The following is a 22,618-nucleotide window of genomic DNA, read 5'->3' as shown; positions in this document are numbered from 1 at the left end:
ATAATAACAAAGTTACAATTAGCGTTGCGATAACAACCTAAAAATTTATAAACAGAGATTAAAAAAAATAGATACAAGACTAAAGAACAACCAAAAAACAATCAAACGCTGGACAATATCGAATGAATTTATACAAATTAAAGAACAAACATAAAACATACACAACACACATGAATTAGATTTAAGTAATTGAGTTTCCTTTCATCAAAAAAGATCGATCTCCATCAAATCTATGAATCTCATCACTGTATATGTTATTATATGTATCGCTAAAACACACCAAAAGAATCGGTGTCACGACAAATAGACGAGAAGATGATAAGATGAAAAAACCCTCATGAATATTCAATGGGCAAGTTTCTAATATTTGATATTTTTATTGTGAGGATGTGATTTTTCCATCCAATTACCTGTTACAATTTTGGACTGAATGTAAAACGCTCCGTTTAATTAATGTTGACCAGCTGTGACTAACTGGAGCTCTCTTTTAACTCAACCTCACATCTAACCAGAGTTGACGATTTCCCCAGAGCTCAATCGCGAAGCTTCAACAGATCAGAAGCTCACAAGTCACAAACCAACCATCACAAATCAACCATGGAGGAGGATTCTTATCAGTTTCTCTTTGATAGAAACAACCCTTTACCTTGTAAGAAGAAGGCCTTATCTTGGGAAAAAATCAGACCAAAGAGTGAGGATAAATAGTATGGCAAGTCATTGTGGCTTAAGGCTAGTGTTGCCGATACTCCGGTTGGATTTCAAACAGATTGCCTGAAGGTCATCTGCTATCTTCTAGTGATCTCTTAATTCTTTAGGGAAGGAAGCATACCTTTCGACGAAGTGCTTCTTCTTCATGGAATCAATTTTGAGGATAAATGAGTCAATCAGATCTTCAGCTGTCGTAAGCAGCATTCTCGATATCAGACACCCAGTTACGATTTACGAACTCTCTCATCATCATCTTGCATAACTGATCAAGAACATCGGCAAGCATTTTCAGAATGAAGGAAACAGCGGCTTCTGCCATGTTATGTTATGCTTTATCTTCACACTGTTGGGGAATTCAACCGGATGCAAGCTGGGTGTTTCTTCTTTCTACTACTGGGGGCAGCAAGGCAGTCTGTTTGTTGAACCCGGCACGGGACAACCTGTTTGTAGAAATTCCTCCGGTCTGATTTGCAAAATACAGACATCCCTTCTGAGTTGCTACTACTCCAGTCTCCCGATCCAAGCAGAGTAAGATTTGTGGTGTTTTTCTTCTGTTAATTTTCAGAAGGTCATTCATTTCATGAAGGGCTTGGGTGGTTTCATACTTTATTGTCAGCATTTGCTAATCAAATAAGAATGGGCCAGGTTAATCCACAAGCCGACAATAAGACTAAGCCCAGTCAACTTTGGCTAGCAAGAAAAAGAGAGTTGTCTCATGGACCACATTACAGTAGCTTTTACTGTTTTACATCTTCTTCCACTTTTCCTTTAACATTTTTTCAACATTTATTATAAGACAATCATAAAGTAATGAGGAAAATGTTGACATATATTTCTGTGAAGTGATGGTTCGGAGCAATTTCTTATGAGATTATGCTTGTTTTTAGTAGTTGAGCTTATGTATCACCCAGGAAAATTGGGTTCTCAATTCCTATTGCTGCGGAACAAGGTCACCGCATGACAACAATGGGAAACTCCCACTCTAATAGTTATACGTCCAAGACCAGTATGCATCGTTGCTTGCTTTAACGGTGGCCCAAAAAAGCGAAGGTATTGACTTAAGTAGATTTCTCACTTTCTCAGTTATTTCTGGCATTAAACATTACGCGGTTGGGCTCGGTTTCCACTGCCTTTCCTCTTCAGCTTCTTTGTTCTTTTCTTGACACCTGCATAGTGTGAACGGAGCTGACATAGATGCCAAAAACCTGTATTTGACTCTAGCAACATGGTTGTCCATTAATCACCATTAGTTTTGTTGGTTAAATATACTGTAAATTCTCGATAGGCTCTGCATTCATTGGTCCTCTAAACATACTCATGAAGCCCATCTGTTTTCTTATTTTTGGATTGTTTTTGCACATTTTCGTGGCTTGCTTAGCAGTGGATGGAAGCAATTTCACCAGTGATGAGTCTGCTCTGCTAGCCTTGAAATCCCATATCACCAACCGCAATCCTCATATCCTGACAAACAACTGGTCCACCTCTGCCTCAGTGTGCAGCTGGATTGGTGTCACTTGTGGTTCCCGTGACCATAGAGTCACAGAACTGAATCTCTCTTACATGGGTCTTGAAGGCACCATTCCTCCTGATATTGGGAAGCTTTCGTTCCTTGCTTTAATTTCCATTAGAAACAACAGCTTTTATGGTACTCTACCTATTGAGTTTGGAAGTTTACGTCGCTTGACATATGTGGATTTTGAATTCAACTCCTTCGGTGGATTGATTCCATCATGCTTTGGATACTTACTGGGTCTCCGTAGCTTGTTGCTGCAAGGTAATCAGTTCATGGGTACTATCCCTTCGTCATTACTTAGCCTGTCGTCATTGCAAACAATTGATCTCAGTTATAATGAGCTGACGGGATCCATACCCTTCAATTTATCTGATGCTTCTTCACTGAGAGTTATTGATCTTGGGTTTAATAGACTATCTGGTAGATTACCAGTGGATATGTTCAATCACCTTCCAAGTTTGCAAGAATTTTCTTTGCCTGGGAATCAATTGCAAGGTCCAATCCCTGGTGGTTTATTCAAGTGCAGGCAACTACAAGTTCTGTCCTTGTCTTTCAATAATTTATCTGGGAATGTACCAAGAGAAATTGGGAACTTAACCATGCTCAAGAAGTTGTCTCTTGCACGTAACAACTTTGAAGGTACCATGCTGAGTCTGACATCCCAATAGATTTCAGTGGCACAACTCATACATTTCACATTCCATTCTTTAGTTACCTGAAAGATGAAAATAGCTAAATGAGTGTCTGATGTTATGTCTACTCGTATGTTAATTCTTTTGATGTTTGAGCTACTTGGTCTTTAATAAATTTGCAGGAAGCATACCAACCAGTATTGGAAACTGTAGATTGCTCAAGGAAATAGATCTCAGTGAAAACAAATTGACGGGTAAGATATGCTAAAAACTTGCCTGAGTGGTTGTCTACTACTAATTTGTTCTCTTGTTCTACTATTTGAACAATATGTGGCTTTGGCTTAACTCATGAAATGATTGAGACTTAGGAAGGTTTTCCCATTTTGGCAGGTGCAATACCACTTGAGATTGGTAACCTTTCCAATCTAGAGAGGCTGAAAATGGACAGTAACTCTTTGTTCGGCGTTATTCCATCTATGATCTTCAATATTTCTAAAATGGAAGCTATCATGCTACATGCCAACCACTTTTCAGGCAATCTTCCATCAACATTTGGCTTCTTCCTTCCAAATCTTTCGGAGCTTCAGCTTGGGGAAAATAAACTCGAGGGAGTAATCCCCAGCTCGATCGCAAATGCTTCCAAGCTTGTTCTCTTGGACTTATCTGATAATTCATTTTCTGGCGTAATTCCTGGTGCACTTGGCAGTCTTGAGCACCTCCAAGTGCTTAATCTCGCCAATAACAACTTGACTAGCGAATCTTCGAGTCCAGAATCAAGCTCTGTCTTCTCATTAACAAAATGGAAGTATTTGAGAAAATTGATACTATCAGGTAATCCCCTTGATAATCTCCTTTCAGTTCTGGTGATCACAAACTTTTCTGCATCTCTTGAATACTTTTTGGCGAGTAATTGCAACATTAGAGGTACAATTCCTGGAGAGATTGGCAACTTTAGCAGCTTGATAGCCTTAAACTTGGGAAGCAATGAATTGACTGGAGCAATTCCAGATACACTTGGAAGATTACAGAAGCTCCAAGACTTGAATCTCCATGGCAACAATTTGCAGGGAACCATCTCATACAGTCTTTGTCATCTCGACAACTTGGCATACTTGTCCTTGGGTGGTAATAACCTTTCTGGATCAGTACCTGAATGCTTCGGCAATCTTACAAGTCTGAGAAATCTCAACATAAGCTCCAACAGATTAATTTCCAGAATACCCATGACATTGTGGACTCTTAAGGATATTTTATTCATGAACATGTCATGGAATTCTTTGGATGACTCTCTCCCGGAGGATATTGGAAACCTGAAAGTTGTGACTCAGATCGATTTATCGGGCAATAAGTTATCTGGTCATATTCCAGAAAGCATCACACGGCTCCAAAATCTAGTTCTTCTCTCCTTGGCCAAGAATGAATTACAAGGCCCTATTCCTGAATCATTTAATGGTTCAGTAAGCTTGGAATTCTTGGATCTATCTTTTAACAATCTCTCTGGGGAAATTCCCAATTCCATGCAGGTCCTAACATATCTCAAACATTTTAATGTCTCTTACAATGGACTACAAGGAGAAATTCCCGATCAAGGACCTTTTGCGAACTACTCACCTCAATCATTCTTGAAAAACAGTGGACTTTGTGGTGCTCCGAGATTTGAAGTCACAGGATGCAGATTGAGCAATCTTCCAAGGTCAAGGAAAGATGTTATTCTGCCACTATAAATTATTTTACCAATAATTGCAGTCTTGTCAATGGCACTTTCTGTCAAATATATCAGGAGATGCCTCCAAAGGCATGATAGGACCAAAACAGAATCAAATTTGAAAAGTTTCGATCAAATACATTGGAGAAGATTCTCATACCGAGATCTTGTGCAAGCCACTGATGGATTTAGTGAAAGTAACCTCCTCGGCATCGGGAGCTTCGGTAGAGTTTACAAAGGAATAGATCACTACGGGATGGATTTTGCAGTCAAAGTGTTCGACGTGGAACTAGAAAGAGGAATAAGGAGTTTTGAGGTGGAATGCCAAGTAATGCGCTATTGTTCTTTTCACCGAAATGTTGTCAAAGTCATCAGCATCTGTTCCAACCTTGATTTCAAGGCTTTGGTCCTCGAGTACTTGCCCAATGGGACACTTGAGAAGTGGCTGCATACTCACAATTATAATCTAGATATCCTTCAAAGACTTAACCTGATGATAGATGTAGCGCGAGGACTGGAGTATCTCCATTTCCACTGCGCGAAACCTGTCGTTCACTGTGATTTGAAGCCCGGAAATGTCTTGCTGGATGAAGATATGCTTGCACGTATAAGTGACTTTGGTCTAGCCAAGTCCTTGAGTGATGGTGATGTTATGCAAGAGACCACCACCCTAGGCACTCTCGGGTATATTGCACCAGGTAATAGTCTTACATGATTTCAGTTTTGTTGGATATATTTCAATAGTTCCTACGTTAATATCTTATTTCATATATGGTGATAGAATACGGATCCAACGGACTTGTTTCAACCAAGAGCGATGTGTATAGCTTTGGGATCATGATGATGGAAACTTTCACTGGAAAAAGGCCCATTGATGAAATGTTTGCCGGAGAAGTCGACTTGCGGTGGTGGGTAAAGGAATCAATATTGCTTGATGCAATAGACAGAGTTGCAGATGCTAATTTGCTGCGAGTCGGGGATGAATTATTTGAGTCTGCGACGAAAACTTGTATCAAATCCATTTTCAATTTGGCACTCATTTGTTCTGCAAAGTCAGCTATCCACAGATTGGATATGAAGCAGGTGTTAACTGGATTAGAAAGAACCAAAGCAGCCTTTTTGAAGGATATTGAAATAGATTAAAACTTCCTTTTAGGCTATCCCTTATTTGGGTAGTTAACTTGTAGATAAGTGATGGATCGGATTGCTTAATGAATTTTTAGACTAATATACCTTTTTTTCAGTAGTCTTTCGGATCCGAGTGTTTTTTTTTTGGTCTCAACTATCCAAATGTTAGATGAACGCGCATGATTTCGCATGGATCATGGGGACATGTAGGGTTGACGATTTTACATGGATCATATGCGTCTATCTCAGTATTTGAGATAGCTTGAGACAACAAATACTGAGATACTTAAATACTGGGATATAGTATTTTGGTTTTTTCCCATTGCATAACCACTTGGTAAGCATAAATTAATTGCGAGTTATTCAATAAAAATATCAGTTGTTACAATAATAACAAACCAAAAAAATTGTAATTACACATAATTATTCAAATATGAAATACAATGGATATGGTAGCCACAGAAAAACCAATTAGAAAAGCCATCACTGCAGACTCCCTCTCATGAAGGACAGACCCAGTCGAAGTAGGAACAACGGAGGAAGGATTGTTGTTCTTGGAAGAACTCGGCGGAACAGTCCTTGTCCCGGGCGGTGCTTGAGGCGCACCGGCTGGTGAAGCCGCCGTCTGATTATCTTCCACATTAACTTGAAGCTTCATGCCTCCTAAGCAATATAACCTGTTGGCATCAGAAAAGTACCATTCGCCAGGCCTTGTCAATGTAACAGTAGTATTCCCATTTGAATATGTCTTTATTGGGTTGCTAGTGTTGCATCTCTCAAAATCATCCCGGCTTAGTTCGCACAAATCCGAGTTCGATGAGTACTGAAAAACTGTAATTCATGAAAATTAAAATCAGCATTCTTACGGATCTCACCATTTTTTTTAATAGTAATCTCAAATGCTTATATAAATGCACATGATTTCATATGCTGAGATGGATGTACACATTCGAGTTCGATGAGTATTGAAAAATTACGATTCATGAAAATTTAAAATTTGATACTCTACGATACCGTTTCTTTCTAGGTTGAGTAGCCAATATTTCTTGTCCTGGCTATTCAAATGATGAGATTGATGCACACAACTTCACATGAAATATGTGCGCCCATCTCAGTATTTTCGGATAGTTGTGACAAAAAACATTGAAATTCTTAACACGTTTGTAATGAATGAAATTACACTTACCAAGAGTGTCACCAACGGTGAATGTTTTTCCGGCAGCCCATGTATCAAGATCGGAACTAATGTCCCAGCCGGAAGTGTCACCGACCACGTAGTTAGTAGCATGGCACGTTGTAAGTGCAAAAGCGAGGATGAGATTAACATAAATCACAAGCAATAACTTAGCCATTATTGGAGGAAAATAACATTTGAAGCATTGAGGAGATGAAGGAGATTTATATATGAAGGTTGTTAAGGATTGGATGACCTAACTTCAATGTCAAACATGAATATTTTGTTGCTAATTGGGGACATTTTAGTGAAGAAGAATATGCCCATTTTACCCTCCTACCAACTATAAGGGCACAAATACTATGAAAATTCTATTAGGTAAACCCATATATATATATATATATATATATTTTCATGCGGACTCATATTTTCACCGTTAATTTGGAACATGTGACACTCAAAGCGACGGGATCCACTTATCCACACCCTTAAAAAGTGATCCGCATTTTACACCCGTATTTAAATCTGCATAGGAGAATTCGTGTATATCGGTTCAGTGGTCATGATTTGTCTTGTGATTGGACAGATGATGACATTTAACGGTGATGATTTTCCCTATCATTCATGCTCGAGAGGTGGCGTATGGAATGAGAGAGAGTTTAGTTGATTTTTGTTGAGTTGGTGGTGGTGGGTTAAGGCCACGAGAGCTCTTGTTTAGGCAGTTAAACTCCTCTCCAACTCTACATCCTCCTCTTTTTGACTTGACAATCAGCAGCTCTCATTTCTCTTGTACAACAAGAAAGACACCAAAACAATAATAAAAAACTCAGTGAAGCTCTTCCCTTCAGCAATGACGTTCTTGGAAAGAAAATTCAAGAAATCTCTGAAGCAAGAGATGAGTCCAGCCCAAAATTATGGTCTGGGCAGTCCGATCCACCAAAAAGCCAGTAAAATTCAACTGGGAATGCTGCTGGCCCAAAGGCCAATAGCGGCCCATATTCAAACCACCCTCTCATAAATTTGACGTATATTCGTTTTAAAATTATTAGGGATCTCAGTAAAAAACATCTCAGTTATTCTAGTAATGGATCTTTTTACTGGGATCCTTATCACTTCTGTATTCGTTTTATGATGCCTCTCATGTGTACGTGATTGTGCGTTCCTATTCCTCGTCCCTTTATGGATTTCTTCATTAATTCTCTTATAAATGTTTGAATCGAAGGGATGGTTCACGAGTAACTCAAATGACACTTATGTGTAGTATCTTATAGTTAAGGTTTGGGTTTTAGAACGTTGGGGTTGAGGTACTTTAGCTGATAAGTCTTCACAGAGTATTGTTTTATGATGAGAATAATACTAGTGATTTAAGCTCTTATATAGTAAAAAGGTTAACTCTTAATGAATTACATGTAAATACTAGTAAAAACAAACAAATTAAAGTTCATATCTTGAAATTAGCATAAAATTCACGCAAAATGCATTCCACGTTTTGATATTGGATCACTATCTGGCCGCACAATACACAGGCGTTAATAACTAAATTTAGGGTTTGTCTGTCGTCATCGTCTTTATAAAACGCTTTACTTTTCTTCTATTCGTTTGCATCAAGAAAACCTATAAGATGCAGAAAGTTTTCGATCCAACTCCGATCAATGCAAAATTATTGAGGTAACTTTTATATATATCTTCTTCTAATCGTTGTTTAACATTTCGATATTCGTTCATCTTTTGCAAGATAATTGATTTTTTTTTGCATAATAATTTCATCAAGTTTGCCAATCCATCCGGACCATCCCCCATGTTGCTTATAAATGATTGAAAATTGGCATGATGGTCCATGCAACGGTATTAAAATTTTGATTGTATATGAGTGAGCGTATCAGTCGTTATCTCGGTTGATTTGGTGAATATTTCTTCTTCAGTTAATTGAAGATTTTATCATTTAATGTAAATAATTTTTTTGGGGTTTATTTCTCGGGCTTCAAACGGTCATATTAAAAAAAGCGTAAATTCGCGAATTTCCAGGGATCCGTTTAACCCGGGTTTCCTTGCCCGGGATTGTCGCTGTATCGATTCATCCAAAACAAATCACACGATAATATAAATCCTCGCTCGACAAGGACTTACAACACCAGTAGCTCAAGTCGGCCAGACAGTGATCGGTGAGAGAGAGAGAGGCGATTCTAGGGTTAATATTGTTGCAGGTGTAGAAAGCCATACGAGCAGAAGAAATAGCTTGAAATTAGCTATGAAATTTCATTGTCGAATCGTGTAGAACAAGATATGCCGGGGATTCCATTGGTGGCTCGTGAAACCTCCTCGTATGGCGATTTTGATAGTATCACTTTTTTTCTTGCTAATTTTGTGTTACTATAAGTAATTGTTTGTTGTGGTTTTGGTTTTCACGTTGATTTCTATTTTGGATTGGAATTGAAGCATGACTAAGTGTTTACTGTTTGTACTACTCGAGAATCAGCGATCAGATGTGCCGTGAAGAATCTCGGTTGCATTTATCTGAAGAAGAGGAGATTGCAGCAGAAGAGAGTCTCTCGATTTATTGCAAACCTGTGGAACTCTATAATATTCTTCAACGACGGGCTGTGAAAAACGTAATGTTTTTAATTTCGTATTGTATGTGTGTGTTGTAGAGGCTGTAAGTAGATACGAAAACTGGTTCTCAAACTACCAGATGTTTCACACTCTGCATCATCAGCCAGTGTAGATTATTTTGCTCTCTTTAAGTTGGAAAAAATTATCGACTGCCAAACAGTTATTGATGTTGAATATTTAATAACCAGATTGTACTGACTCTTTGCATCCATATAAAATCATACATGATTCATTGGACATTAGGCTCACATCTTTCTATCTATCTATATATATATATATGTATATGTATATGTATATATACTCACATATTCAGACACTAGTCTCTCAGCATTGTGTCACAATTAGTGTATTTCTTCTTTCTCTGATTAATGTCTTGTTCCTACCTGACGTTTGTTTTTTCTGATGTAGCCCTTGTTTCTTCAAAGATGTTTGCGTTATAAAATACAGGCAAAGCACAAAAGGAGGTTAGTGTGCTCATATGCATTTTTTCTGTGTTCTAATAATTGTTACTTTTAAGCCTTTCTCGCAGTATTGCACTGTATCTTCATATGAAGTGTAAGAAGCACAATTTGGTGAATAATGAGGGTATGTGTAGGTCTTATTGACTAAATTCTTATGATTGACTCATAGGTTGCTGAAAAGGTTTATCTATTTTGATATCTGGGGTTTAAATACTATCAGATCAATAAAGGTGAAGAAAGAACCCAGAATTAGGGTTTTCCTAGGTATTGTGGATATTACCATGAAAATAATTTGGACAGTTTCTTTGGGCCTTTTTGTTTGGAACGAAATATTTCAGGACTATTATGTTCTGGTTATTAAAATTTTTATGGATTTATAGCCTTCAAAAGCTGAAAAAAAAAAAGCATGGAAACATTGTTTAAGAATAAATGCATTGTAGGAAGGCGAAGGTGGTGTAATTTAAAGATAATAATGTACAATGATTGTGTGAAAAACTGGCTTAATTGTACACAGCAACTATTTTTATAACATCTCCTTAATTTGTTTTAGCATAGCTTGTCATGGCGCTCTTTTATACTGTTTACATTTGGGCTGCAACTTGATGTCTTGGATGCGTACTTTCGTCAAATTTAAGTAGACTGATTCAGATGCTATAACTACGTTCCATTGAAGTTGCAGCTATTGGTTTAGCTGAATTAGGAAAAAATTGAGCTATGACTCCTGAGTTTAGTCATCTGTAATTTCACATTTTCACTCTTTGACAAGTAATTGTTTACTTGGTTTTATATAATATGGTTATGATGTTTCTACATGATTGGTTGACTGCCTTGATTTTGATTAACCTGTAAGAATTTATACTTTAGTAGCTAAAGGATGGCTATTTGTTTGCTTTGCTTGTTCTTCTGGATGTGAACAAGTGTCAGGCACCAACTATAATGTTTTTATTAAACATATAGGATACAAATGGCAATTTCCCTGTCCTGGAATCTGAATGAAGGTGTACAGTCTCATTGTCTCTTTCCTTTGTACATTCTCTTAGCAAGACTAGTTTCTGGCACTGGAGTTATGGAGGTAGGATCCATTTCCTCTAAATAATCCTGAATGATTAATCATTGCATGTGCTTTTTGGGTGTTATTTTGCCCCCTCTAATTGCTTTGGACGCATTGTTTTGTACTTATTATAATATGAAGCATGCAGCAGTATATCGCTTTAGTCGAGCATGTCTGTTGACCAGTTTCACTGGAGCTGAGGGAAGCTCTCAAGCTCAGGCAAATTTTGTTCTTCCTGAGATTAATAAGCTGGCATTGGAGGCCAAAACTGGCTCACTTGCTGTATTGCTAGTTAGTTTTGGTATGCATGCTTCCATTTACTTTTACTGACATTTTAGGATGTACATAAAATTTAACATGAACGGTCTTATTTTCTTAATTTAACAGCTGGAGTCCAAAGCTCTCAGTGTGGATTCAACTTAGCCAACAGTCCGTTGGGTATGATATCTTTTTCATGTGCAATATATGTTATTTGGTTGCTTTTTTAGCTCTGTTTTATCGTGTGAAAAATGTTAAGATTTCGCTATTGAACGCATTGGTTGGCCAACATATTATTGGCTTCACTTATCATCTCCTGCATTTGAAGTTGGCATTTCTGTAGCTTGCATCTACCTAATGTACATACGTTTATATGTATGCCGTCTCACTTTTGTAAATTCACGAACATGCTTTAAGCTCATAACCTTTTTGAATTAATTAAGGTACTGATCGAGTTAGGGGCAGCATACTTCTTTTCGTGCACTTAAGAGTTCTTTAGTAAATAACTGTCTAGATTCTGCAACAGTCAGTTATTTTTGCTTTGTCCTAATGCTCTTGCATGGATATGAATAATTGGTTCTTCTTCTTCTTATGTATAATGGACTCAGTTGGAGTATATATAAGAAAACTGTGTATAGCATCAGCCTTGAGGTCCATGTCACAGCAGTCAGCTTGTGGTCTACCTAAGTGTGATGAGCCTGTGCAAGTGATACTCAGATTGTTGAAGCTATAAGAAACACTTATGATGGCATATTTCTTTCATGTTTACTCTTTCCTCTTCAAAGGTGTATTATTTTAATGTGGCTGTGAAGGATCATCAGGATTAGTAATAATATTATCACATAGCTTGTTTTGGTGAAGGATTCTTTGTTTTTGTTGTGTATTTGTTGTATAGAAGAAATAATTTTGTAAATTGCCCTTTTGCTTCAGAAAATGAATATTTATGCTATTACGACTCTATGGGCTTTTATTTGCATAATGCTATTGTTTGATGTGCTGAATCAGACTGCTGTGTGACACTGAAAGCATAAAAATTCAATTAGATTCCACTGAAATTTAACCCTGGAGTTGAAAATGTTGGAGCATTTAGATATAGAAGACGTGGCTCTTGTAACTAGACCCAGTACTTGCACGACTCCAGTTTCTGTGACTTTTGTAGTTGTTGTATTCATCCCCAGTTTTGAACTTCCCTTGTTCACCATCTTGCTTGTGGGTTCTTCCATACCAGCATGATTATTGTTTTCATTATTATTGTATTAGTAACAAATCAAGAATAATAATTATTTATAGTATTAGTATTTCCAGAATAACCTACATAAAAGTAATGGTTGATAGGAGCTCTAGGGATCCAACAAGATGCATTATTTATTAAACTTAATTAGTTATTTATTTGTTTGATTTATAAGGATTAAAAACATGAAGTAGCTTCTAAATTACATGCGAATAATTTCTGTCTTTATTTGTCCTTTATAACCTTCAATCCTCCAAGTCTAGTGCTAATTGTTCCTTTTATTATTGCTGCCAAAATGTTTCTCCAATTTGAAATAATTGCACTTGATAGAAAATATTGGAGGACATTGCCTACTGGGGAAGATACCATTGCATTCAATCTGTACGTTATGGGAAAGGTCCCCAAATATGAATCTGGGGCAGAGAGTGGACCTGATATCATCTGTTGACATGCACTCTTGCTTCTTGAAGGTTTGGCATTAGATGACTCTTGTTCTGTATTTCTCTCTGTTATTCTTTTATTTTCTTCATATTCTTGACGTAATGTACAGTAATAATTCAAGCATCAAATTTTGGATGTAGCCTCATCTGAGGCATGCCACTTTAAAATGGGAGGCTTGCCTTGTTCAAGATGTCTATGTACTTTCTTGGGCTAAAATAAACATTTGGTCATTATTAATATTATTAATTATTAATAAAGCCTTGTTAAAGATTTGCGTGTGTTTTCTTGGGTTAAGGTCAACAGATGGTCATTATTAAAAATGCACTATTAAAGATAAAGTTGTGTTGTGATCGATGAGAATGCGGTTCATTTTATGATTTTTCATCACTTTATGATTGAGGAGAGAAGTTGTGGAACCCCAATAAACTTAAGATGGAAGGAACGGCAGAAGAGGCCAGTAACCAATCAAATGTTGATCTCAAGCTTTAGTTCTTGTGTTTGAAGGTCTATACCATTAAATGTGTTTGCAATAATAAGCACCACATTGATTACTGTCCAGAAGGAAGGAACCCCTGATTTGGACTTAAAATCACCACCTCACATCTTGGCATGAGTCATCCATTTTTATTTTTCAGACCTGAAGATTGTAGTTTGCTGGAAATTTCATGCAAGAACGGTACACCCTTTCTAACTAGCATAGTGATGGAGACCAAAGATGTTGTAGCGGTAAAATTATGGAACTGAACTGTCGTTGGGACCATATATCCTTTATGGCCAGTGAAGCTGGTCTGTTGACAATAATGGTTTTTATATTACTGCTTGCCAGAAATCTTATGTCACTATTCTTGAATGGTTTAGAAATGGAATAGCATGGTAGAGTTAGCACGTATGCTTGCACTTATCTCAGAAACATAGATGCTAATGCCTCTTCCATGAAATCAATTTAAGCACCTTGCTGCAGATGTGTTATTATTTCAGATATATAGAAACACCATACCTTCTAATTATGGGAGGAATTAGGCATTATCATCTCAGTTAGCATATTTTTCTTAGTGTATCCTAGAACCTGTTTTGTAATGATTTTTGTTCCTCTAGCAGTTGAGTTGTCTAGCTGAGGATAAACGCATTTCAATCCAAATTCCCTCTAATTCTGCAGCTATGGTATGCTCTGCCCCCTACCTCACATTCTATTCGTCTCCATTCAGTGAGGAAATACTTTTTTCTCTGCATTGATTTGTTGTTTTTGAACTTTTCATAACCAATATTTGTTATATATATTGTTTGGGTTCATAAAAGGACATATCAAAGCAAGTGCAAATCACCATTTCTGCTGAGGAGGCTGGGGCAAAGGAAAATTCCCCTTATCTCTCATACACTAGTATTGACATTTCTTCATCGTCTATGTCTCATATTATGAGGTATTTTTTTTGAACCTGAAGTTAAATCATGTCTTCCATTGATGTATAGTGAAGTGTTCAGATTTTGCTATTACAAAGTCATCATTGTTGTTATCAAATCTATGCTTTCTCCCCTATCATGAAAAGGTCATGGTCCTCATGGAAGATACAGAAGAAGAGTGTGGTGGTCAGAAGTGTCATCAAATCACAGTTTGGAATCCATATATCGCACACTCTTAGGCCCCCCTTTTTGTCATTTTAAGTTAATTCACAGGACTTGATAATGGCAAGGAGCAAGTGTAGATTTTTACCCTTTAGGTTTCAACTCGTTCTCCTTGTTATTTTTTTTCCCATTGCAACGTGTATTGTTTAATATATGCTAACATCTAATTTGTTATTTCATGGGTATGCTCATACATTCTAAAAATGTCTTTGCTGATTGTTCTTGCTTGTGGACATTGTGCTGCTCGTGTTTTTCAGGTTGAGGGCTGGCAATGTAGTCTTCAACTATAGATACTATAATAACAAGTTGCAAAAGACAGAAGGTAGTATAGTGTTTTCTTTCATATTCTTTTCATTGATATTGTCTGTATATGTTAAGTCTTTCTGGTCTCGTCTTCAACCATAGATACTATAATAACAAGTTGCAAAAGACAGAAGATAATATAGTGTTTTCTTTCATATTCTTTTCATTGGCATTGTCTATATATGTTAAGCCTTTCAGGCCTCTTTGTTGTTTTTTGTTGTATATATCTATCCTTCCTTATCTTGGATTGTGTAAGCTCTTTGCCATCTTCTCTGTAATGTTGTTCCACTCTCCATGATATAACAGTGTAAATGTTCTAAGTTGCAGTAACTGAAGACTTCTGCTGTCCATTCTGCTTGGTAAAATGTGCAAGCTTTAAGGTTGGACCTTCGATTGACATCTTTTCATATCTATGTCATTTTCTGTGTAAACATATTTATGTCCCTGAACCAGTGGTTATCAGATTTCCTTTGTTGATGCTTAATTCAGCTTCCGAAAATTATGTAGGGTCTGAGGTATCACTTGCCTGCATCGCATGATCTCTTCAATTTTGAATTTTGGGTTAGTAAACTTCAGAAATCTTTGCTTGCACTCTGATCTTTTAATCTCTTGAGAATTCCTGAATCCTAACCCTTTTGTGTTTTTTAGGTTACTGAAGAATATCAAGCTGTAAATGTATTGGTGAAAACTGATAATTGCAGATCTGAGGTTAGTTCATTTTCTCCTTTTGAAAGTTTGACTCTTCATGGTTTTCATTTTGTGATTTATAGTTCTTATGGGAAAGAAGCCCCTTGAATTTCCAGCATACATAATTGGTAGGGGACTGTAGCTGTCTTTATTGCAGTGGTAATTTAATCTTTCTATACAGTACTCAGAGAGATGTACTGCCAGATATTTGATGTGCATTTAATTGCTGCAAATGATATTATGATAATGACTTCCAGGCCCTTTCATACTCTCCTTATGCTCTGCCGTGACTGAAATCATCACCCAACCAATGTCATACCACCAAGCATAACGTAACCCTTGAATTAAGATGTTACCTCATCTCTCACTTCCACTGCTGCATTCTTTTTCTGTACTTAGTTAGGGGCTTTTATGCGTACTGCTGCTATGTTACACTATATCTCTTTCTATTGGTAATGGCTGGCATCATCCGGGTGACCCTAAATGAAACCTAGCTGGCATGATTTCTTGAGTATCTTTATCTCAATGGTTTTTTACTGAACCCCTTGATGCCAACATTATAAATTTCTATTGCAATTGGTGCTGCAGCTACCTTTAGCATCACACCATTCCTATGATTGCTATTTTTCTGTGACAATCCCATGCTAATTATGAGGTTATTTCAATTAGAATGTCTCCTGGTTTTTTGTTGAAAAGAAATTTAATAAACACCCAGGGCACCTGCCATTATATTTGGATTCCTCATGGAATATTATATTCTTGACAGTATATATAACAACTGAGAATCTAGCATTCATGTAGGAATGATCCTAGAATTTTCATAAGAAGTTAAGAGTATTGTAGGGGTTCAGATTCAGAATATTGCAATGCTGCTTGTCTTTGACTTTAGTATCAGATATGAGTTGGAAATGGAGAGAATTATGGAGGCTATATCCCCACTTTTGTAAACTATTAGGCTAACTTTGACTTTAGTATCAGAGATAAGTTGGAAATGGAGAGGATTATGGAGGCTGTAGGTGGCAGGTGCAAATCCCCACTTTTCTAAACTATATTAGGCTAAGTAGCATGATCTCATTTACAAATACCTGCCAGTGTTGTAAGTTGCGTTAAAAAATACTAATATCAAGGGCCATATGTCAAGTATGAAATTGTTTCCAGATAGATTATATTTTTCTCGTTTGGTTGGTTCTTCATTCTTGAACTGTAAACGTTCTTACGCTGATATGTTTTATTCAGATGCTTGCAGATGGTCTTGATCCTAAGAACCAAACCTTTTCCTTTTGGTAAGTAGTCTGATATTTTACGTCGTTTAATCTCATGAGCTGTTTTGGCTTCTTGCCATCTATGTCAGTATGCTTCAATGCCTTAAACTGAAATGGGTAAGGACAACTTCATCCACAGTTCTAAACGACTCAGACGTCAAAGACTGAGGAACATAGCCCAAAATCCCAAGTACGTAGATTCCCTTGTCTTGGAGTCGAATTCACATGCAGGAGGCAGTGACCTTGTTGACAAGTCTAATGGTATGTATTGTATATGAGTGCTGATAACCTATAACCCAATGAATTCGTGGCTTATGATGAACATTCTAGAAAACTTTGAGAATGAGGTGATTCACAATTTGCAGTGCTGCTTCGGGTTTTCTGTATTCCTTTAATCTGGTTTACTGATGCAACTTCCAGTAAAGATCTGGAAAGCCAATTTTAGCTATCTTTTGCTTGGGACCAGCACATAATATGTGAAATTATAGGCTAAGGCCCGAATCTGGAGTATCGATGGCTCTTAGTTGCTGCTAAAAACTAGTGGAGTTACATTATTATCCTGTGATGCCAGAATCTTGCTTAACACTTTTATAATGAAAAGAACCTTATTTCAGACAGGTGTGTGTGCGCGTTACATGTTACCGCCCTCATGCACATAAATATTATGAGGATATACTCTGTATTTATTGATAAATTGTGGGGTTATGTAATTACTTTTTTAAAGGGAGGGTGAATCAATATAGACTAGGCCACCATTGGTCCAACCCTTGCTGCTTATATTATAAGGATATATATGTGTTTAACACTTGCGGATGCTCGTTTCTCAGGCGGAAATGGTTTTCCAAATGATAGCACTTGTACCGTGGATTGTGCAGAACATGTTCCTTCAAGCTTACATGTTGCTAGAGTTTGTGGTGCTGCAGTACAATCTTATCCCAATCATGAATGTGGCCAATCAATATCTGGACAAGGTCTTGGATCCACTGGCATGCTACAATTTGCAAAGACCAGAAAATTATCTATTGAACGGTCCGACTCAAGAAAGTATGTGTTCCTGTTTGATTCTAGATCTTATTCTTATCTCATTATTAAAAAAAATAAAACTTCTGTGGAAAGAAAATACTAATTTTATAAGTTCGTTGTAATAGATAACACTTTGGTTTATCAAGTCGTCTGTGTTGGATTTGGTCCTATGAACTAGTTTGATATTCATCCCCATTGCTCAAGCACATCGATCCTATTCTTCATAGCTGCATTGACGCCATTTATTTTCTAAGATTTCTGGTATAGGAATGTTTTGTGTACCTGATAGATTATTCACTTGCTTTCACAGTTGCAATTTCATATAGGCTAATATAAACTGAAGCAGGAATATGAAATTTATCAATTTTCTTTCTTCTCAGCCGTACTCTCCTGCACAAGCGACAGTTCTTCCACTCACATAGAGCTCAGGTAACAAGATCATTTGATTGATGATTTCATCTCACTAATCTCTTGCTTATTAAACGAAGCACGAATTGTTGGATCTATCTTCACGTAAAACAATTATAAATTGGTTACTGCCAAGCATGTCTGATTTTCGGTTTTCCTGTCCTTATTCTTGGCTTGCACTTCTTCTTCTTTTCTTTAGTTGTATTCTGTAGGTTTCCAGAAGTTGTTAAGACTTCATTGAACAATTTATTTGCATCATTTTGTGAAACACAAGACCATAGTTTTTCTTTTCTCAGATTGGGCCGAACCTATGAGGGGGCACCTTTCTAAAAAAGAACAATTCCTTGGAAGATGTAATCAGAAGCTGCAGATCTTGTGAATTCCCAATCACTGCATTATTTATCTTCTTTCTAGACTTTAAATGATATAACCATGTGCTTTTGTCGAGTTGTTCAACATGGATGATGAAGGTGCTTGGTAAATTACTCTTGTACAGCTCATTAGTTTTTGTCAAGAGCCACTCTAGGTTTCAGTTTCATCCAATTGTTTGACCAACAGAAGTTTTGCTGAATTCTTTTATTGTTGTATTAATACTTAAAGTGAGTATTCTGTTCTTCTGCATGAAGCCCATGGCAATAGAGCAAGTAATGTCTGAGCGAGATAGTGAGGATGAAGTTGATGACGACGTTGCAGATTTTGAAGATCGACGGGTATGTTTGACTAAAAGATGAATAAAGTTTTCCACTTTCTTTGTAATAAACCACGGTATGATGCATTTTTATTTTATTTGAATAGTAATATTATATCGAGGTACACAAAGGAAGAAACAGGTCACATGTAGGAAAAAGAATGCAAATGACAAGGCTTTGGACCAGGAAGCAACAGTTAATGACACGTGTAGTATAATTAGTTTCATTCACTAAGAACACATAATCCTTAGAATCTATTGTCCAGGAATGCTGGGAATAGAATGAAAGATCGTTTTAATAGGTCACATGTAGGAAAAAGAATGCAAATGACAAGGCTTTGGACCATGAAGCAACAGTTAATGACACGTGTAGTATAATTAGTTTCATTCACTAAGAACACATAATCCTTAGAATCTATTGTCCAGGAATGCTGGGAATAGAATGAAAGATCGTTTTAATAGTGTAGCAGTATAAGGATATCTTTCCTGAAATGCTTTGGAGCGTGTGATCAAGAATTGGCCTTTTCTTGGTCTTAGGGGATTTCCAATGCTCAAACTTTCGAGGAATCAATGAAATGTCTTGCGTGTGATGGTGAGAGAAGAAGGGATGACAATATGCTAATGATTGAATTGAATGGGTATATGTAACTTAGGTTTGTTACGTTTGATAAAATGTGATGAACCGTCCCTACTATTATGAGTGTTGTCCACTAGCCCTCACTCTTTTGCTCCCACTAAGCCATCTTACCAGGTTAAGCACAATACTTCATATATAGGATCAAGAATTCACCACATCCGATGTAGGATTGAGGCACCACAATACTCTATTTGAATCCCTAATGTCATCGTCAGGTCTCAATCTAAGCCCAATCAAAAAAGACCTTTCCAAGGCAAGGATCCCCCAGGTAACCACTTGCTTTGAACTTTTTCCTCCTTGCCTGATTATACTTTCTCAAGGTATTGTACACTATGGTCCCTTGTCTCTAATGGTTTCGTTCCAAAAGGCACCTCGGTGAATCCAAAATCCTCCAAATATAGTCCAGAATCATTTACCGTGGGGAATTATGAGTAACATGGATAAGCTCCTGAAATTGATTAGCCTCTTCAGCAGGGCTTTGCTTGGGAAAAAAAGCTGGTTCTGTATTATCGTTGCTGCGTTTATATGATGAAATAGGTTTTTATATTCTTTAGTATACTGCAGTTGCTCGATGATTTTGTGGACGTGACCAAAGATGAGAAGCAAATGATGCATATGTGGAACTCTTTTGTGAGGAAGCAGCGGTATTCTTCTCTTTCACTGGTTTTGATTTTCTTTTTGTCTTGCTTATGAATTTCTCTCTTTTGGTGCTGTTGTTGAGAATTGCACATGCCAAAAATAAACATTCCAAAGCAGGAATACTCTGGAAACTTCAACTTATTGGCACAGGTCAATTCTAAATAGGCTCAACTAATCCCTTGGAGTTGAAAAAATGAATCCGTCATTGTGCTCTATCTAGAGCCAGCCTCTGTGCTACACTTCTCTGCATTTTACATTGGTCTCTTTGACCTTCCTCTTGTTTACCTGCTCTTAACATTGTAAAAAAATGCTTATTGACATTGTCTATTGATACTTGCATTTAGCTTCTTTCATGACTTCTTTTTATGAAATGTTGCCCTAGTTTACTAGATGTTATATCTAAATGGTCTCATAGTCTATCATCATTATTTCTGCCACGAGTTTCATGCTTATTTGAAATATTAATTATGTGAATTATCATGTTGTGGCTGTAAATTTGCTTGAGTGTCTACATGATACATTCTTGTTTGATTGCAGGGTGCTGGCAGATGGTCATATTCCTTGGGCTTGTGAGGCATTTTCGAGATTGCATGGTCGTGACCTTGTCCAAGCCCCAGCTGTGATTTGGTAGCTTATATTTTTTCGCATTCTGAATGGTCCTTTCTTCATTTTTTATTTCCACGTTTAAAACTTTTTTCACTGGTGCAGAGGTCTGCCCGCTTTTGTGCACATTGTAGCTGATTGTGTTTTGAATCCACATGTATTGTTAATTTTTTTGCCAAGATGTGATATTATCTTATCTGGATATTTAGATGGGTCAAAATCTTGAGATTGACTAATTTGTGTATCAATTGGATTTGATGCATCATTGATGTTTACCATGAACAGAGTTAAGTACTATAATTTATGTAGCTTGTGTACACGTGGCTATTACATGTTGACCGATCGCCTATGAGCCTAAACTTTAGGAGAATATTGTAGCAGCCTAAAAAATATTTATTACATCCCAAGTTATCATCCAATATATTTTTATAAGTATGACTAAAAATAAAAATAAAAACACTAGGGCCTCTATAGGCGTTTACCAAGTGCATTTGTTGCATTGTTCAGAAATATGTGGTCCCTTTTAGTATAACTTGCCATTTGAAGTGTAATGGTTATATTGCAAACTTAGATTGAGGAAATGCCATGCTTGGTGAAGATTGTTTGATGACACTCAGATCAAAAACTTTGAAGATGTTTTTTCTACTTATTAAGTTGCCGACTGATCTTATATTTGGACGACTCACCTGATGTTTCCATGCTGCTTACAAATATATCCTCAACATCTTCAAGGGGCCTTACTTTTTACTTGAGCAAATGCTAATGAAATCTGTGCTAATGCAGTTGTATATGAAACCAAAGCTTGATTTGTTTTGTGTTGGGTTCTTACATTAAGTAAGTGGCGATTAATTGGTCACTTTGAACAGTAAGCATGATCTATAGAGTAGTTGACTCGTTTGCCAAATTGACATCATATGAGTTTGTGTGAAAGATGCCTTGTGCAATGAATTTTGAGGTCCTTTGTGCCGTAGATATACAGTGTGGACATATACTTGATTACCGTTGAATGTCTAGTCTTATTAACTCAAAAATTCCTCATGTGATGCTAAAACTTGGATCTGTTGTGCTTTGCTTTTGGTTATATTTTACAAGATTTCACATAAATTTTGCTTCTGGGCTTGGCAGGTGTTGGAGGTTGTTTATGATCAAACTATGGAATCACGGTCTCCTTGATGCACGCTCTATGGACAACTGTAATATTATTCTTGGACAGTACCAAAATCAAGAGTTGAATTCAACTAGAAAGTAGAGGGTAATTTTCCTTCCCTTCTCATATCAAATATGTGCTTGATTTGATAAGTGCATTAGATTAGCAGGCATGAAGGTACAACACTTTTCTTCTTCTTTAGAAAGTTGCGACATATATCCAAAATTTTCAGATATGACAATTTCTTTGGACCAACTCCAAAATGAATATGTTCTCTCTTGGTCCATCTTTATAAAATAGGTTGACCATAGATGTTGCATTCATGTTTATATTCATCAGGAGAGCAGATTAAGTTCCAAATTCATTTCTTTATCTTTTATTCTTTTGAAGATGCTTCTGTTATGGAATGGTATGCTTTTGAAAAGACTTGATTATGTGCAGAGGCCTCAACTTTGTAATATTTACAAAACATTTTCTCATGTTTTAGTGAGGATCTGCATAAAGTTGTATTGGAAGGTAAGAAATTTCAGTTGTTTATTTCCATTACATTTTATTGACGTGCTATGGGCAGGTAAATTCGGAATCTTTTGATTTTTGTTGTTACTGTCAGCGTATTTTTTTTCAACTATACGTTTGAATCTATCTTTGAAGTAAGGAATCACTTTGGATCTTAAATTTCTAAAGCCTTT

The 22,618-nt window shown here is 36.8% G+C and overlaps 4 protein-coding genes across 10 annotated transcripts; 3 read left to right on the top strand and 1 right to left on the bottom strand.

The window, feature by feature from the left end:
• Positions 1–40: 40 nt before the first annotated feature.
• Positions 41–5,814, top strand: LOC120003377 (LRR receptor-like serine/threonine-protein kinase FLS2). 3 transcript variants are annotated; one of them, XM_038852345.1, is made up of 6 exons: positions 41–1,236; positions 1,620–1,758; positions 2,090–2,860; positions 3,036–3,107; positions 3,244–5,256; positions 5,340–5,814. In XM_038852345.1, exons 3-5 carry the CDS (start codon positions 2,269–2,271, stop codon positions 4,575–4,577), a joined length of 1,998 nt encoding a protein of 665 aa, XP_038708273.1. In that variant the 5' UTR covers positions 41–1,236; positions 1,620–1,758; positions 2,090–2,268; the 3' UTR covers positions 4,578–5,256; positions 5,340–5,814. The 3 variants fall into 3 exon arrangements, with proteins under 3 accessions (XP_038708273.1, XP_038708271.1, XP_038708270.1); XM_038852343.1 differs by lacking the exon at positions 1,620–1,758; XM_038852342.1 differs by having other exon boundaries at positions 1,620–2,860.
• On the top strand, positions 4,608–5,701 carry LOC120004203 (probable LRR receptor-like serine/threonine-protein kinase At3g47570). Its single transcript, XM_038853473.1, has 2 exons — positions 4,608–5,256; positions 5,340–5,701. The coding sequence occupies exons 1-2, from the start codon at positions 4,608–4,610 to the stop codon at positions 5,699–5,701; spliced, it is 1,011 nt and encodes a 336-aa protein (XP_038709401.1).
• A 173-nt stretch (positions 5,815–5,987) lies between the features above and the next one.
• LOC120003379 (mavicyanin-like) lies at positions 5,988–7,038 on the bottom strand. Its single transcript, XM_038852348.1, has 2 exons — positions 6,873–7,038; positions 5,988–6,517 (listed from the first exon to the last, which is right to left on the bottom strand). Exons 1-2 carry the CDS (start codon positions 7,036–7,038, stop codon positions 6,114–6,116), a joined length of 570 nt encoding a protein of 189 aa, XP_038708276.1. The 3' UTR covers positions 5,988–6,113.
• A 1,822-nt stretch (positions 7,039–8,860) lies between these two features.
• LOC120003939 (polycomb group protein EMBRYONIC FLOWER 2) lies at positions 8,861–22,533 on the top strand. 5 transcript variants are annotated; one of them, XM_038853100.1, is made up of 22 exons: positions 8,862–9,181; positions 9,331–9,469; positions 9,879–9,934; positions 10,889–11,003; positions 11,124–11,283; positions 11,370–11,420; positions 12,802–12,941; positions 14,011–14,073; positions 14,209–14,330; positions 14,790–14,854; positions 15,163–15,215; positions 15,343–15,396; positions 15,484–15,543; positions 16,759–16,805; positions 16,924–17,045; positions 17,612–17,828; positions 18,188–18,236; positions 18,842–18,925; positions 20,105–20,184; positions 20,717–20,806; positions 21,908–22,034; positions 22,417–22,533. In XM_038853100.1, exons 1-21 carry the CDS (start codon positions 9,144–9,146, stop codon positions 22,029–22,031), a joined length of 1,929 nt encoding a protein of 642 aa, XP_038709028.1. In that variant the 5' UTR covers positions 8,862–9,143; the 3' UTR covers positions 22,032–22,034; positions 22,417–22,533. The 5 variants fall into 5 exon arrangements, with proteins under 5 accessions (XP_038709031.1, XP_038709028.1, XP_038709029.1 ...); XM_038853101.1 differs by having other exon boundaries at positions 22,320–22,459; XM_038853103.1 differs by lacking the exon at positions 22,417–22,533 and having other exon boundaries at positions 8,861–9,181; positions 17,660–17,828; positions 21,908–22,301.
• The last annotated feature ends 85 nt before the right edge of the window (positions 22,534–22,618 follow it).

Source organism: Tripterygium wilfordii, chromosome 8, assembly GCF_013401445.1.
Source record: "Tripterygium wilfordii isolate XIE 37 chromosome 8, ASM1340144v1, whole genome shotgun sequence".
In the NCBI taxonomy this organism is placed as follows: domain Eukaryota; kingdom Viridiplantae; phylum Streptophyta; class Magnoliopsida; order Celastrales; family Celastraceae; genus Tripterygium; species Tripterygium wilfordii.
Note: the sequence above shows the minus strand (reverse complement) of the source record. Positions and strands in the feature narration are given on the sequence as shown.

Excerpts from the sequence above, each read along its gene's own strand:
- LOC120003379 (XM_038852348.1), bottom strand. The coding sequence starts at position 7,038 with ATGGCTAAGTTATTGCTTGTGATTTATGTTAATCTCATCCTCGCTTTT. Across the intron at positions 6,518-6,872 it reads CACCGTTGGTGACACTCTTG|TTTTTCAGTACTCATCGAAC; the intron begins GTAAGTGTAATT and ends CATGAATTACAG.
- LOC120003377 (XM_038852342.1), top strand. The coding sequence starts at position 2,026 with ATGAAGCCCATCTGTTTTCTTATTTTTGGATTGTTTTTGCACATTTTC. Across the intron at positions 2,861-3,035 it reads TGCACGTAACAACTTTGAAG|GAAGCATACCAACCAGTATT; the intron begins GTACCATGCTGA and ends ATAAATTTGCAG. Across the intron at positions 3,108-3,243 it reads CAGTGAAAACAAATTGACGG|GTGCAATACCACTTGAGATT; the intron begins GTAAGATATGCT and ends CCATTTTGGCAG.
- LOC120004203 (XM_038853473.1), top strand. The coding sequence starts at position 4,608 with ATGGCACTTTCTGTCAAATATATCAGGAGATGCCTCCAAAGGCATGAT. Across the intron at positions 5,257-5,339 it reads TCTCGGGTATATTGCACCAG|AATACGGATCCAACGGACTT; the intron begins GTAATAGTCTTA and ends ATATGGTGATAG.
- LOC120003939 (XM_038853100.1), top strand. The coding sequence starts at position 9,144 with ATGCCGGGGATTCCATTGGTGGCTCGTGAAACCTCCTC. Across the intron at positions 14,074-14,208 it reads CCTCTAATTCTGCAGCTATG|GACATATCAAAGCAAGTGCA; the intron begins GTATGCTCTGCC and ends GGTTCATAAAAG. Across the intron at positions 17,829-18,187 it reads GAACGGTCCGACTCAAGAAA|CCGTACTCTCCTGCACAAGC; the intron begins GTATGTGTTCCT and ends CTTTCTTCTCAG.